General features: G+C 43.8%; 1 protein-coding gene across 3 annotated transcripts in view; it reads left to right on the top strand.

Moving 5' to 3' along the window:
- The window catches only part of LOC110533971 (pyruvate carboxylase, mitochondrial), a 95961-nt gene that overhangs the window by 33941 nt on the left and 44437 nt on the right, over positions 1-17583 (top strand). For all 3 annotated transcript variants that reach the window (XM_036990382.1, XM_036990383.1, XM_036990381.1), the window contains 2 exons: positions 5178-5340; positions 14789-14971. In XM_036990382.1, the coding sequence (XP_036846277.1) occupies positions 5178-5340; positions 14789-14971 (346 nt within the window). The remainder of the gene's footprint in view (positions 1-5177; positions 5341-14788; positions 14972-17583) is intronic.

Below are 17583 nucleotides of genomic sequence, written 5' to 3' on the forward strand. Positions count from 1 at the left end.
CTTTTGCCTCCCTCCTTAAGAACATTTCATATTCCACAATAACATATTTGAACAGAATATAACTTTCCAGGTCACTCAGTAACATACATACATACATACATACATACATACATACATACATACATACATACATACATACATACATACATACATACATACAGTGTGACAAAAAAGTATTTAGTCAGCCACCAATTGTGCAAGGTCTCCCACTTAAAAAGATGAGGCCTGTAATTTTCACCATAGGTACACTTCAACTATGACAGATAAAATAAGAGAGAAATCCATAAAATCACATTGTAGGATTTTTAATGAATTTATTTGCAAATTATGGTGGAAAATAAGTATTTGGTCAATAACAAAAGTTTATCTCAATACTTTGTTACATACCCTTTGTTGGCAATGACAGAGGTCAAACGTTTTCTGTAAGTCTTCACAAGGGTTTTACACACTTGCTGGTATTTTGGCCGATTCCTCCATGCAGATCTCCTCTAGAGCAGTGATGTTTTGGGGCTGTTGCTGGGCAACACGGACTTTCAACTCCCTCCAAAGATTTTCTATGGGGTTGAGATCTGGAGACTGGCTAGGCCACTCCAGGACCTTGAAATGCTTCTTACGAAGCCACTCCTTCATTGCCCGGGCGGTGTGTTTGGGATCATTGTCATGCTGAAAGACCCAGCCACGTTTCATCTTCAATGCCCTTGCTGATGGAAGGAGGTTTTCACTCAAAATCTCACGATACATGGCCCCATTCAGTCTTTCCTTTACACGGATCAGTCGTCCTGGTCCCTTTGCAGAAAAACAGCCCCAAAGCATGATGTTTCCACCCCCATGCTTCACAGTAGGTATGGTGTTCTTTGGATGCAACTCAGAATTCTTTGTCCTCCAAACACGACGAGTTGAGTTTTTACCAAAAAGTTATATTTTGGTTTCATCTGACCATATGACATTGTCCCAATCTTCTTCTGGATCATCTAAATGCTCTCTAGCAAACTTCAGACGGGCCTGGACATGTACTGGCTTAAGCAGGGGGACACGTCTGGCATTGCAGGATTTGAGTCCCTGGCGGCGTAGTGTGTTACTGATGGTAGGCTTTGTTACTTTGGTCCCAGCTCTCTGCAGGTCATTCACTAGGTCCCCCCGTGTGGTTCTGGGAATTTTGCTCACCGTTCTTGTGATCATTTTGACCCCACGGGGTGAGATCTTGTGTGGAGCCCCAGATCGAGGATAGATTATCAGTGGTCTTGTATGTCTTCCATTTCCTAATAATTGCTCCCACAGTTGATTTCTTCAAACCAAGCTGCTTACCTATTGCAGATTCAGTCTTCCCAGCCTGGTGCAGGTCTATACTTTTGTTTCTGGTGTCCTTTGACAGCTCTTTGGTCTTGGCCATAGTGGAGTTTGGAGTGTGACTGTTTGAGGTTGTGGACAGGTGTCTTTTATACTGATAACAAGTTCAAACAGGTGCCATTAATACAGGTAACGAGTGGAGGACCTGTAACTTCTTAAAGAAAAGTTACAGGTCTGTGAGAGACAAATCTTGCTTGTTTGTAGGTGACCAAATACTTATTTTCCACCATAATTTGCAAATAAATTCACTAAAAATCCTACAATGTGATTATGTATCACAATTCCAGTGGGTCAGAAGTTTACATACACTAAGTTGACTGTGCCTTTAAACAGCGTGGGAAATTCCAGAAAATGTTATGGCTTTAGTAGCTTCTGGCTAATTGACATCATTTGAGTCAATTGGTGGTGTACCTGTGGATGTGTTTTAAGGCATACCTTCAAACTTAGTGCCTCTTTGCTTGACATCATGGGAAAATCAAAAGAAATCAGCCAAGACATCAGAAAACAAATTGTAGACCACCACAAGTCTGGTTCATCCTTGGGAGCAATTTCCAAACACCTGAAGGTACCACGCATACTATTGTTTGTACAGATAAACAAGTATAAACACCATGGAACCACGGTTTCCTAGAGATGAGCGTAGTTTGGTGTGAAAAGTGTAAATCGATCCCAGAACAACAGCCAAGGACCTTGTGAAGATGCTGGAGGAAACAGGTACAAAAGTATCTATATCCACAGTAAAACGAGTCCTATATCGACATAACCTGAAAGGCCGCTCAGCCAGGAAGAAGCCACTGCTCCATAACCACCATTTAAAAAAAGCCTGACTGCTGTTTTCAAATACACATGGGGACAAAGATCGTACTTTATGGAGAAATGTCCTCTGGTCTGATGAAACAAAAAATAGAACTGTTTGGCCGTAATGACCATCGTTATGTTTGGAGGGAAAAGGGGGAGTCTTGCAAGCCTAAGAACACCGTCCCAACTGTGAAGCACGGGGATCACAGCATCGTGTTGTGGAGGTGCTTTGCTGCAGGAGGGACTGGTGCACTTCACAAAATAGATGGCATCATGAGGGAGGACAATTATGTGGATATATTGAAACAACATCTCAAGACATCAGTCAGGAAGTTAAAGCTTGGTTGCAAATGGGTCTTCCAAATGGGCAATGACCCCAAGCATACTTCCAAAGTTGTGGCAGAATGGCTTAAGGACGACAACAGTCAAGGTATTGGAGTGGCCATCACAAAATCCTATAGAACATTTGTGGGCAGAATTGAAAAAGCGTGGAGGCCTACAAACCTGACTCAGTTACAGCAGCTCTGGCAGGAGGAGTGGGCCAAAGGTCACCCAATTTATTGTGGGAAGCTTGTGGAAGGCTACCCGAAACGTTTGACCCAAGTTAAGCTATTTAAAGGCATTGCTACTAAATACTAATACTTCAACTGTATTGATCTATCTACATACACATGCTTTGAAGATGTTAAGTAATCAGTAAGCTCTGTCTGCTAACATGAATATGTATATTTCAATCTGTACTCCAACAGTGCAATCACAGCATCAAGATGTGTGGCCCGTTGCCATGAGAAAAGGGCATCCAGTGGAGTACAAACAAACATTTGTAAATTCAACTTATTTATTTCTTCTCCTACTAGTCATACTACAACTATTTGCATATTGCTTAAACACTGTATATAGCTGATAATATAACACTTGATGTCTCTTTTTGAAACCTTTTTTGAGCGCAATATTTACTGTCAAATTCTACATTTCTTGTTTTTTTTTTTGTTTCTCACTTTTGTTTAGTTTATTTCACTTGCTTTGGCAATGTAAACATGTTCCCCATGGCAATAAAGCCTCTTTGTATTTAATTGAGAGAGGGGGAGCGCTTTTCTATTCCTGTGAGATCACATGGTTTCGCACCTAGGTGTGAAGGGCCCTTCTTTGTTTATTTACGACTAATTGTCTTGGAGGTAGAGAAAGTGGGGAGAACAGTTGGGTTAATCCAATATGACAAAACGACCCGTTGCTTCAGTTGGAAGGGATTACTGCCTCGATTTGTCATTATGTCTTACTGAGACCTTGGTAACACTGTCTAAGTCCGTGTAAATACCAAATGACAAAACAAGTCAAGAATTAAAATAAGAGGCAGAAGCTGTCCCCCCCCCCCCCCAGTGATTTTCACCAGATGATCCTGTGCCTCTTGATATCTTTGTTTTCTGTTAATCAAGTTTGAAATGCAGCCACTTACTTTTAATTTCATGTAGTAGTAAATATCTTCTTAAAATTTAAATTCTTGACTGGGCACACACGTTTAAAGCGCACTATAGAGAACGTGAACACGGCTACAAGAATGTCAGCTATTATATCAAATATGTAATGTTCCACCCACTAAATGATAGAATTTCACAATTACATGCAATTTTCTTACAATGAACACTTCCGTTTGACCTTACTTGTAGAAAAGCCCTTTAAACATATTTTTCAAAGTGCATTTTCAACATCAAATGTATTGTTTGGTGGCGAGCAATCCTGTTTTGGATCGACCGTTAACAATCGAAAGAGGTCAAGGAGTAGGTCGTTTTTGTTATGGGCTCAGTAGGCTGAGAGTGAATGAGGAACGCATGTCGTCAACCTTTTTTTTTTTCCCCGAAGTGGTTGACAAAGTCGTCTGCCGAGCGGGAGACGGTGGAGAAGTAATGGTATACATTAAGGGAAGGAAGTATGAAATGAATGTCGGTTTTCAAGCTACACAGTCGCTTATTCTCGGCCTGCCCAGTTGTTTCTGCAATTGTTTCTGTCAGTTTAGACGATATTCCGTCTCTCAAACATAAGCAGCGTCCAACCTACTCCATGGCCTGAGATTCTGTGTTTCATCGCAAAACATTTTGCCTTTGTGTGTGACTCTTCATCAAGTACTTGTCACCACCAGCCAAAATGTTTCAATCCATTGATGCAACAAAAAACTCCTGCCCAGACACTTTGTTCCTTAAAGAACATCTCTGTCCCTTCCTTTTATTGGTAAGAAAAAGTGTTCCCTCAGCCTCGAGGCACAGACATGCACACGTATATTTTAGTCATTCAGTGAGCGGTAGACAAAAGTGATATCATTGACTTGGATTTGTTGAGATTTGCCTACGAGCCATTACAAAAACATTCCTTCATGTGGCGTGGAGCTTTGAGTTTGAATTACCATTACATAGATTTTCTACCAACCTTTTTCATAATTAGAATTGCTAAATGGACAGATACTTCTGTTAACTTTAACAGCAATAGGGTTTTTAGTTTTTTGCTCTCATAGTATCGTGACGCATCAGATTTAAATTCCTCTCCATCCGTGACTGAACAGAAACCAGTTCCAGCTCCTTCTGGATTGTTGGCTGTGGTCACAGTGGAGCAAAGTGTCAGTTATCTTTCCTTACCCTGAATACCTTTTATGCGCTCTGTTCCCCTCTGAACTGAAGTCCCCGCCCCCCGCCCCCCCCTTTTCCCTCCCCATCTCTCAGGTCTATTTTTCAAGTGCACTGAAGGCGTGTCATCAACCTAACATCACATTTTAAAATGGGAATAGATATTGCTTTGTGAACTCTCATCTTCACATCAGTTGTGAATGTCACCACACTGCTTGTGTATCGTGTAGGGGAATTTCACACAAGGTATCTGAAGTTTGTCATGGGTATCAAGATAAAAAAAGATTCTGAACTGGTAACTCCTGTAGACATACCAGAGTGGGAACTTTATGCAAAACCGAGCGCATTTTCTTGTGTTTTCCTTGTCAATTCAGACAGTAAAATTCTCTCTTTCTACTCTCCCCGACCTCTTCCTGTCAGTGTGGACCTGGTTCATGCTCAGCTGCACGTGTGTGAGGGGCGTAGCCTGCCAGAGCTGGGCCTGAAGCAGGATAAGATCCGGATCAATGGCTTCGCCATCCAATGCCGGGTGACCACAGAGGACCCTGCCCGTGGCTTCCAGCCTGACACTGGACGACTTGAGGTAAGCAACAGCCCCTCCCTGCAGACTGCCACTCAGTTATAATGAGGCGCAGTCTCTCCCTCCATGTAGGGCCAGAAGGTTTTCTGACCCATGAGCCCTGACAGAACTATTTCCCAGGAAATAACCCTCCTAGCTCTACTTGTGCATGTCCATTTAGGGTTCTGTAGTTGAGTGTTTATTTAGTTAATGCTGTAGAGTTGGCGTACCGACCCTGTTCCCACAGGAGCCCTCTGGTCTGAATGATTGTTGGGGATGAGTTGCGTTTTGAAATAAATAATGGAACAAATATTGATATCTCCCGGTTGTTTGACATGTAGGCCTTGAATCAGCCCAAAATCCCTGTCTGTTCCAGCTGTAGATTGTCTGTCTAGTCTGGTCGTCTACCTGGTCTCTCTGATTCACATTAAGGAGCTGGGTTTTTTCCTAATGCATTAAGAGTTCAGCCTCAGATCTGCTCGGACTGCCCTCAGGGATCTATCTGAGCACATATATCCAGTAAATTGCCAAGCTTAAAGGAAGATACGGAAATACCGCTCCAAAACTGTCTTTTGGTATTTGATAACCACGTGCCCTTAATTCCTGAGACGATTTGCAAATTCTTAGCTCTTTCCTCAGAAAATTGGGAACGCTTGATGGTTTTTCCTTCCATGAGAAGGCAATTCTCCATAATACATATTTAAAAAAATAAAATAATAATAATAATATTATGCCATTTAGCAGACACTTTTATCCAAAGCAACTTAGACATGCGTGCATACATTTTAAGTATGGGTGCTCCGGGGAATCGAACCCACTCTTGGTGTTGCACGCCCAAGGCTCTACCAACTGAGCTACAGAGGACTATGACATCAAGTACCCAGTACAGGCAGTCTGTGTAAACAAGTTCTGCATCAAGGTGCTGAGAAATTGATACTAAGTTCTCATTCCACAGTTCTGAGAGTTAAGGATGTATCAAAAGTCATAGTCTTTGAAGTTATGAAAGTTTTCTACTTTTTCTCAACGCACCCTGTGGGATTTGGAACGGTCTCTGTCTCTGTGTCGGTCTTTTTCCTTACCTCTAATTGAAAGGCGATGTAATGCGTCCGTTGTTATTGTCCATGAGAGATGCAGCAGGTGATGGGTAGAGCATCAATATTGACAACTTGATGCATTATGGATGTGAGTAAATAGGTGTAGAGTGGAGCCAGAAGGGTGAAATGCAGAAGGAATGTTTCGGTGTTGTCCAGGGACAGGATAGTAGATGAGGTACACACTACAGATGGGTTCTCTTTCCTTCCCCCCCCTCCTCTCTCCTCCGGGTTTGTCTGAATGACAAGTGTCAACTTATTTTTTTATTCTTCTCTGCTTTCCCAGACATTACAAGAGAAGGAGAATGTTTGTGCAAAAAAAATAATGACCCCCCCCCCCCCCCCCCCCCCTCACTTGTAAGCAACGTGTGAATGTGACATCTAGTAAAGACTGGGGAAGAGGGAGGGGCGCAGGTTTAGCTCCGGACTTTCTCCTCCCGTGTTTCTTCAGAAGCTAATTTGAAGACACAATGATGAATGAGGACGCAACTCCTAATGGATGGGATTCAGATATGCAGGGCGAGTAGGAGCACCGTAATTTAGTAGGTAGGGAAAAGAAGCGTTAATACTTGTCATCGGTTCAATAGGTAATCACTGGCATTGGATCAGTTTACTTTGTTAGCTTGTCATCGGTTCAATAGGTAATCACTGGCATTGGATCAGTTTACTTTGTTAGCTTGTCAACGGTTCCTTTGAATTGTTTTGACATCAGTCGATATGTTTTTGTATTCTGTTCACTAACTGGGCAGGTGGTAAATGAGAACTGCACATGAAAACAACAGAATTACCTCTGCCTACTTTAAGCAGTCTGTCAAGGAAATGTTCAGTATCAGTGTGCCAAGAAATTGACCAGCGTCGTTATTGTGATCACTGCGCTGTCGTTGCCATCATCCTCATCATTATGGTCCTGAACAACAACCGTAGCATGATGAATGTTGAGCTGAGACATTCCAGATTGTTTGGAATGGGCGATTCCCATTCTACTGGAGAGGTGCCGGGTGGCACCAATAAACTACCTTTATATATCCGATTAGCCATTATCTAAACTCCATGCATATTCGACTCTTCGTGCAGGTATTCCCAAGGGCATGGCCAATATCATTAAGACATTTTGAATTCAGTCGGGCTTGCATCTGAGAATGCTAAACAAAAGTCAAGGTTGTACACGTTGAGTAGGAGTTTTGCTGAATTGGTCCATGAAGACTTCCATGTTTTGTTATTTGTTGGCTTTCACAGCTCTAACGGCAAATCTTTGAACCAGTGGTGCCATTTTGTTTTTATGTGGTTTTCAGATGGCCCAGGGAATAAAGGCAAAGCTGAAGATTACATTAGTATTCTGTATTAAGCTCTGTGTTGCCCCCATGTTAACAAAACTATCATTTGTGAAAGTGCCCGGATATTCCCAAGGCGAGACGACGTGAAATGGAACACATACTTGTGAATTCCGAGCAGGGAACAGGAGAACTTGCAGGCATCCTATAAACAGGCAAAGGATGTTTGTGGTGGCTAGCTTTCTAGGCTCTCTGGCGGTGTGATCTGTCTTATTGGGTAGTCTGGTTATTGTTCTCCTAGGTTTTTGTGCCAGAAAATGGCATGGTCTGCAGACTAGCTTCCACATGAAGTGACCCACTGTGGAATAAAGAATACTACTACTTTCATGTATTGTATTGTGGACTGACTAGACTAGGATGATTCATATGCTTCATGTATTCATTTAGATGCATGTTTTACGTATGCAGTTCATTTAGGACTGCGTCCCATCCCAGCCACACCCCACTCTCAGCACAGTGAGACGTCCCCAGCTCCCTCCACTGCTAAATATGTATTAGTACCTGTCCTGTTCTCTTTATCCATTAGGGGGATGAATACTTGAGCAACTGTACTGAGCAGGGCAGTTTCCAGGGAACCATTCTATATCGGTTCTGATGAGTCCTGCTCAGACTAACTTATACAGGCAGACAAATTATATTCATATTTTTAAATTCAGAAATGACCCCTGAATGACCCCCAGACAATCCTTGTCCACAGACAGGTTTTTAACTTTTCAAATGACTACCTCATCAAATTCTTGGAATAGCAGAATTGTTCTTTTAAAGGTTCACAAAGTGAGTATATTTTCTGTGCTCAAGTAACTAGTCACCACCCCCCCCCCCCAAAAAAATTGGTCAAACGAGGAAAATAAGCCATTTCAAACACTTGAATCTTGCTCAGCGTTTCTCTTCCCTGTGGTTAGTTGGGCAATCTCACCTGTAACCAAAGTATAGCCATGCTGGCTTTAATGACATGGCGACCTGGCATTAGATAGAGAAGGCAGCTCTGGACTGCAAATCTCAGCCACGTTCAATATTCCCAGAGGGGTTTCACCTATCCCGTTGTACAGTCCGTCTCTCTATTGTTCTACTGCCTCTGTTGTTCCCCACTCAGAAATGTGGGAACAGCTGACCTCAAACTACTGCATTGGGGTGAGATTTGAAATGGATGTATTTGAACATTTATGGATTTGAAAAAGGCATGTCCTCCAAGTTTGTTTGGCTGTTTCTACTGCAATATTGATACTGTCACTGAGCGAGGAGATGGATGTTTCTTGTCCCTGCTTTCTCAGTTGCCATTTGTGGCCTTCCAACCCAGTGCGTGCAAGGACTATCGTGGTGTAGGTTGGAAGGTAGGGGGAGGAGGAATTGAATCAGTCCACGACTACATTTATACAGTGTTAATGAAAGCTGAAGGGGAGGGGGGGGGGGGGGTTGAATAATTTGTATTTATAGCACTGGAGGTTGAGGGCACCTTTAATTGGGGAGGACGGGCTCTTGGTAACGGTTGGAGCGGAAATATATGGAATGGTGTCAAATACATCAAACACATGGTTTCCATGTGTTTGATGCCGTTCCATTCGCTCTGTTCCAGACATTTATTATGAGCCGTCCTCCCATCAGCAGCCTCCTGTGATTATAAAGTTTTTTATTATAGCTCATTTTAAAGAGCCGTTCACTCTCTTCTATACTGATTTGAGTTCACTTCTTCTTCATCCATTGACTTGCGGTTCATGGCCAATGGAATGAAATGTAAGGGTTTGAAATAATGCCTTACACTCACCCACTGAATTCCTGAACCCACTAAATTCCTGAATCCACTCAATTCATGCCTCTTCACGCTTGCCTCTTTTCAGTCTCTTGCTGGGGCTGACGCTTACCAAGATCTCCCATGTTTACCTTCCATTCTTTCACACTCTAGCATTTTTATTTATTATTCTACTTGATGTCGGTTTACTATTCTGTGTTGTCCTTCATCACTACTAAGTATTTCATTTTTTGCGTTGTGATGTGTTAACATGAACAAACCAGACTAGCTTGATTTTAAAAGCATGTTTAACAGACCTGTCCAATGTAATACCCTGGTTCATATTTCCTTTGAATTTAGAACCCGCTGTAGAGTAGTACCCTTTTCTGTTTCTTATGAGGTACTGTAGTACATATTAAGCCTGTATAGGCTTCCCTATTCAGACAGGCACTCGTACCAATGTTGTTCATCGATGGAGAGCCCCATCTGTTGCAGACCCTGTAAAATAACCTCTCAGAAACTAAATCTGTCCCTGCTGCCCCAAATGAAATTGAAAATGTCCCATTTGCTGATAGTTTGAAATGAATGTCATTGCGCAGCCCCCCCCCCCCCCCCCCCTCGCCCCTTGTCCTACGCCTAATAGAAACCAATTCACTGTAATTATGATGGACATTCTATTCCTCATGAAAAATGTGCCTCTGCACCACTGTATTTTATAGGTAATAAAAGTCTCCTCTTTTCATCCTCTGTTTACCCACGTTCTCCCCATTTTCGGGTGGTTTCCATTATTCATCCCTCCCCCTATCCTTGTCTACTCCGGTTTGCGTTTTCTAATTTTCAATTTTGTTTTGGTCTCCTGAAATAATTTGGTTTTCTTCCCTTATCTCCGTCCACTCTCACTTCATTTCCCTCTTTCCTTTTTTTTCACCTCCACCTCCTTCGCTCTCTCCCTCTTTCACCATCTTCCTCCTCTCTGATGCATTTTTAGTTTTAAACAAGTTTTATTTTTTTATTTTTAGGTTTCCCTCACTGCACACTTCTCCCTCTGCTTGACATTTTCTTTTCTCATGCAATTCAATTCCATCCCACTCCGCCTTTCTCTCTTCCCACCTTGGTTTGTTTTCAGACAATTGTTTTGCGCTCTCGTCTCTTCATGGTGTAATCCCTTCTGCTGTTTCTGTCCTTCTCTCTCCTGTTCAATTTGTCTTCTATCCTGATCTCCCTTATTCCCCTCTCCGAACAGTGCTTGTTGGCTCTTGATGAGTCTCTCCTACGCGTTGCCTCCCCCTAACCTTGCCCCCATCCACAACCCTGACCCCCAAACCACAGCACTACACCACCTCTGAGTGTCTCTAATGTCCAGCCTAATGTGATTGTGTGTCATATTTGCAGTGTTTCTGGATGACCCCTGACCCCGTACTGCTGCGTGTTCCAGGGATCAATGGTTCCTAACCGCCTTCCTCTCCCTGCTTCGCCACCATGTTTCCTCTGAGATCCAATCTAATTAATGGCTCATATTTGATACTGCGCTAGTCTCCCAGGCGCGCATCCCAGACTCATTAGTCTTCCTGTGTGTGTGTGTGTGTGTGTGTGTGTGTGTGTGTGTGTGTGTGTGCATTTGTTCTGTCTACTTGTTGTCTCCAACTGGGGAATGTCAGGTTGTGTATGTTTTTGCAGCATCTAGAGAGCTGCTGTCTGCGGTTTCTTTCCTGCCTAAACCTTGAATTATTAATAATGTCACTTTCAACTGCCATGTAGGTTACAAGTCTCATAAGGGGTGTCCATGGAGTGAATAGGTCTTTGTGTCTCTGTGTGTCTCTGAGCAGGACGGGGCAGGAGAGTCCTTTTCCTGATGTCTTAATTGCCTGACCGCAGCTGTGGTGCATTGCTGCAATGTCACTGGGATTTGTTGGATCCGTTAAAGTGCGTGGTGGGAGAGCAGGCTTTCCGATAGGCTTTCCGATAGGCTTTCCGATAGGAAAATGTGGCCCCGGACATTTGACTGGCAGCATTTTCATTTACCAGACATTTTGAGAAATGTACCTGACCCATGTGCACCGGGTGCGAAACCGGATTTGAGCGTCCACCCCACGGTGCTCTGAATGACAGCAATCACGTTTGGATTATGGCGTCCTTCTTACCGAATTCTGATGCGCATTTCGAAGATGTTAAAACATTCCACATTACTACAATTGTTTCTCAGCCCACAAGACGAGTAATCAACAGCAAAATCCCTAGCACTAGCACTAGCATGAATCTATTCTGTTGGTCAGCTTATTCCAAACAGACTCTGGGACAGTTGTTGGACAGTAGATCCCAAATTCATACAACCAGTAGGCCGAGGATGCATGAAAAGATGTGGCTGATGCAACAGATCAGAATGTCTAGCTTTTTAAAATATTGATCAACTATTATTTCTTCACGTTTTATAGGCACAGCAATGGAGGTCTTTATAAAAGAATTGCCTCCACATTTGGTTGTGTTTTGGCTACTTTGGAGCCAGGTTAACATGTTACATAATATGGAGTAAAATGTGCAGGTGTCTAGCAATTTAAGTAGGCCTATATGTTTTCAAAATGCCAACTCATTGCAAAGTGGTGTGATGCGCGGAAGCCTGCCTGCCGTTGCACGCAATTTGAATGGGAAGTGCGCTTCGATTACCAGTTGAGAAATAAGAGTATAAGCTCATTTAAATTATCGTTTTTTTTTAAACACGAGATTTCATTTAGAATTGTTGCGTGATGACTTGGCTTCTGAAAGCATGTTTCACTCCAGCAGCAACAGGAGCAGTAGCAGCAGCTTTTGCTCTGGCTGACAGATTTTCAGCTTAAACCAGGCTCTGTTGTCTGTATGCTGTGAGTGTGTGATAGTCGTTATGAGTCTTATTTAGGCCTAACGAAAATGCACACCCAAGTTACATTTGCACTAAATGGTGCAAATGAACCCATAAACCGATAAGCGTGACCAGTCAAATGTATTTTCATCATTGAAAGGGCTAATAAAAAAACATTATTCATGCTATTTGATAAAACAATATTCTCCCAGACAGTTGGCCGGCGTTAATTTTATTTATCAACTTTTAATGATTATTTTTGTCAAAAGCCGGCCAAAAGGACACCCTGTGTGAGAGATTTGATAAGTGTCCACATTGTATCAGCAGTTCAACTAGCCGCACTGGACATACACATTCTCAGGCAGAAGTTTAATATATTTACATTAATATTATTATTATTTTTTTTAAAGAATAATTAAAAAGCAGAAATGTCTATCAGCAAAAAACTTGTTCCCCCTAGCTTGACCGTAAAGACAGTTGTCTGGTCATATTGGGCTTCGTAGTGCAGCTGATCTTATTCCACTCCTGTGTGACGTTGGCCAGGTCGACATGTAGACATGCTGAACAAGTATACCGCGTTCCTCCGGAGGACCCTGCCTCTGTTGTAGATGTGCTCTACACAGCTGGGTAAGCTTGGGCAAACCTTCTGTTCAACTTGTCAAACTGACAACACTTTCGAAGTCATCTCTAAGTGAGGGAGGCAGTGAAGGAGGGGAGATGCTAAACACAGGTGGTGTGAAGCCTTTGTTGGACTGACAGTTGTTGTTTTTTTTTGGTCGGGTTGGATGGGTCCTAGAGGGTGTGGTGTTAGAGGCTGCAGCGTGGTACGGGTACGTGCTTGTCAACGAGGTTTTAGGCTGTGTGAATTAGTGTAGGTGTTGTGACCTACTTTTGAACGGAGGGTTGCTGTGTCTAACGATGGTGGGGGGGGGGGGGGGGGGGAGCTGGATTGGCAGGCCGCCATCTTAAGTTGTCCTGTTGCCTTGACGACAGAGGTTGAAGCGTCGCACAAGCATCCTGACTGAAACGAGCACGTTTAGACCCCCTCAAACCTCCCTCCCATGATGCCGCATGTGCTCCATGACCAGAGCGCATTAAACCTCGGATCAGTTTATTCTCCCAGACAGAGAGCGAGAGATGCAGGACATACACACTGAGTCTGGCCCGAAAGGTTTTAGTCACTGTGCTGTGGCAGCGTGATTGGACATCAACCAGTGTTACCTTGGAGCCATGAGGTGATCTCCTCTTTCTGCCATAAATACTGAATGTTGTTGTTTTTTCTGACATTGTCCATTGCTGTGTTGCTGTGGGCTTCATCCCTCCGGGTATATTTCAGTTAATAAACAGTGGTAATGACGTTTATCAGAAAATTCTCTATTCTTCAATTAGCCTACTGTTTGGAAAACAATCAAACACAATCGTAGTTCTAACTTGCTCATTTGGTTACTTTTCTATATATTAAAACCACTGGCATACAATCTATCCCGAAGTGCAAATTTGTACTAAAAAACATTATTCGGCTAAGATTGCGATATCCTATTCATATCTAATTGAGAGAATTGAAATGTGAGCGCTCCAAGATACACAGCAGCGCCAAGGGTGTGAGCAGCACACCGCGGAACACATCATCTCTCCCAGTCCTCCTCACAACACGAGGGCTGGGGCTCCAACGCTGGCAACGCAGGTGGACATGTTTAATTGTGTTGGGAGGCTGTTTGGCTGCAATTGTTCTGATTTGTGTAAGGGTCCTCCCTGCAGTGCCTCTCACACAGTGAGAATGAGGTTAACAGTGCTTTAATCCCTACGCTGGGAGGCACACGAAGGCAGAGGGATGGGAGCTTGGAGGATGAGGGGGTGACTCTTATGGAGCTAAACACGATTTTTCAGTTGCATTTTCAGTATGCCATTTTCAACCAATAAAGATATCAGCACAGCACGGTATTACCAAGCTTGAATAATTCAGTGGTTCAGTGCCAACACTATGTGTCACCCATTTAAGGGCAATATCTGCTGTTTGGAAGGCTAGCTTTTTTATCCTTGGTCTGTTCTGATATTGCACAGAGCCTAGCCCAAGACTTTAGGAACGTCCTCTCTTTTTTTTTGTGTATTTTCAATCAAACCTTTTTCATTTGGAATGTTAACTTGACTGACATTCTGTGAGCTTCTTTTTGATGAATAAAAAAAAAATAATAATCCAAAGTCTTAGACTTTTAATTGGCCCATGAAATGCAGCTTGTTTAAAGGATATCAGCTAATTTAAACATATCGCAGAGCTACAGCTGAGACTACCACTGACTAATTGAGTGAATTGACGAGCATGAAACTTGGAAAAAGGTTGAGTGTTATCAAAGGATATGAATTGCCACATTTGTAAATGTGCATGTACTTGGCACGTACTGCGTATCAACAGGGTTGCTCTTTTCCTGTCGCCTGTCCTATCTGTTGCATTGCTGCCTGCATACCCTGTAATTATCCTGTCCCCGTTCTTCAGGTGTTCCGGACTGGAGAGGGCATGGGCATCCGTCTGGACAGTGCCTCTGCGTTCCAGGGGGCCGTCATCTCCCCCCACTACGACTCCCTCCTGGTCAAAGTCATCGCCAGCGGGAATGACCTGCCTGCCGCCGCTGCCAAGATGAACCGGGCGCTGGCAGAGTTCCGTGTCCGCGGGGTCAAGGTAGGGTCATTACCCACAGCACGTCGTGTGTCCACATTAGCCTTTTTTCATTCTCCCAACTGCTCTACTCAAGTAGTAAAGCCGTGTGATGTATGAGGTGGATGGCTTCAAATCGAAATGTATCCAGTCATCAAGAATTTGCAACTTGTCATAGAACCCGAAATTGCATCTTTTGAAAGTACCCCGTTTTACCCTCACCTGAAACTGTCTGCACGTGTCATTACTGTGTTATGGTCAGGGATGCTTTTGACAGGAGATCCTTAGTAAGGGAAAAGCTACATAGTGAAAAGTGCTGAAAGTGGCAACTCTGGAGAGGAGAGTCGTGGAAAGCAGGAGCTCCATGAAAAGGATGTCAGAAGGCTAAGTGAGCAGGGAGAAGTGAACTGTGTTGAGGCCATTACGGGCCATTAAGGCCAGTCAGGTCATCTATGCCTTGATTTATGAATCTGGTTCTGATCAAAGGCATTTTAATCACTACGCTACTGCACTGCAAGGTCAAGGGAGCTCTGTTCTTTCGCTCTTCCTAGTTCCATCTAATCCAATCCACGGGCCACAGATAAAGTCAACGATGAAACATTTTCTCCACAACCTAGATTTGTTTTCTTGCAAGAAGCGCATCTTTTAAATGGCACCATTTTAAGTGGCCAATTATTTAGTAGCAAGGGGAAGTAGAAGCTAATTATACAGGGGATGGGATGGCTCATGTGTAAGCATGTGACAGAGGATGAAAGGCTAGCATATTAGAAACATTCAGGCAGGAGGAGTCTACTTTCAACTATGTATCGAAGAGGGCTTTGGTTTGGAATTGTAAAGTAGAGAATCAGAGATACAGATCAGTGGGATTTCTTTGTTTATTCGATACTAGTGTCAATAACAACATGTTCACATGAAAGCACAGTATGAAAAGGCATTAATGGCTGTCTGGATGTATTTTTGCCGGATATGTGAGAGGAGATTCGTGTACTGCCAGCCTTAGCTTTCCATGGCTCTAAATGAAACCTTTGATTGGGGAAAGTGTGTGTGATTTGAGCGAGGGTTAGAGGCAGCAGCTGCACCCTGGCACAGCTGAGCTTTTGAAGGGCATGCAGCGGGGCAACTCTCCAACGTTGATCAGTGGTGGAACTCCGGTCTCCTGACCGTGTCCGACCCCCCCCCTCCCCCAGCCTCTTCAAACCTCCGCCTCCAGCGGTGTAATCCCTTCTCTTGATTGTCCCTGTTCTGTTTCAGCTTGTCTAGTTTCCCCATCCCGAAGTTGTGTCCCTACTCCCCTCCTCTTTTTGACCTATGCTGATGCAGTGTGACAGACTTCTGCCCTGGAGTTGTGATATTTCATTGCTCTGCTATTTCCCCTATCTTCAACCCCTCTCAGCCTCTCCCTACCCCTCGCTTTCCCCAAGTTTATGCTCTCCTCTGCCTCGAAGGTGTTTTGTTGGCATGAGGATTTGCAAAGGCAGCGCTCCAAAATATCAAAAGACATTAAAGCTGCTCCAGATCATCCCCTCTCTGCTCCACAAGGGCACTAACAAGCCAACTGTCACGTGCTAACTGGGACTTTCACTTCAGGACGGGTGAACAAGTTCAAACCATGTCTGTTGCCCAATTCCCTCCCTCCATTTCTTTGCGTGTGTGATTAACTTCCCTCGCTGCGTAAGCTAAACTCTGCCCCCCCCCCCCCCCGCTATCATGCATCTCTCCTTTCCCATCTCGCCATCTCTCATGCTGTTCCTCCCAGTGGCGGAAGGCCACTCAAATCCCATCAGGCCGCAGCAGTGCCTCTTTTTTATTCATTTATTTAGCACCGACACCACCAGAGATTTAATTACCTGTTCAAATAAGAGCCAAGTCATTTCCTCACCAGCACCATTAGGTGTTAGGAAGCAGAGGACTTGCTGCCAACATCTGCCCATATTTATAAGCGCAACATGTTGTCAGGAAAAACGGTCAAACTGTGATACTACCCTAGCCCTAGGCAGCGCAGGTGGCATGTTTTACCAAATCCCCCATGATTTGATGGTGCGAGAAAAGAAATGGGGGGGAAAAATCCGTAAACATGTTGAAATCCTGTCAAAAAGTAAATCTCACAATGTCTTTGCTGGGCGTAGGAACAGACTCTGACTCTCCGAAGTTGTGCTTCAGCAAGATCTCCAGGTATTCCGGTGCTCATGTCCACTGTTCTGTTGTGCTAATAGCTTTGAGTTATACTGTAGGGATGCCGATGCCCCTTGGGAAGACGAACCAACAGTACCAACCCAATGTCCATTACATGTAGCTCTGTCTCACTTTGCAGCTGGACTATAAATTGGCTTTAAATTGAGTTTTTTGACCCCTCTCTCATCTGCAGATAGAAACCGTGCCTTTCGTGCTCTGGAAAATGACTCTCTTGGGTCCTACTCGAGGATTCCTGTGCCTACCATCAGTTTTATCTATTGTGTCCCCCTTTCTCCTACCTCCTCCCCGCCCTCCCTCTCTTGCCCTCCCCTCAGTTATGGATGTACGGTGTGTACACACACACACACACACACACACACACACACACACACACACACACACACACACGGATGAGAGCGAAGACCAGGGTCTTGAACAAGAGATGGGAGCACAGGTTATTGCCA

Source organism: Oncorhynchus mykiss, chromosome 10 (assembly GCF_013265735.2).
Source record: "Oncorhynchus mykiss isolate Arlee chromosome 10, USDA_OmykA_1.1, whole genome shotgun sequence".
NCBI lineage: Eukaryota > Metazoa > Chordata > Actinopteri > Salmoniformes > Salmonidae > Oncorhynchus > Oncorhynchus mykiss.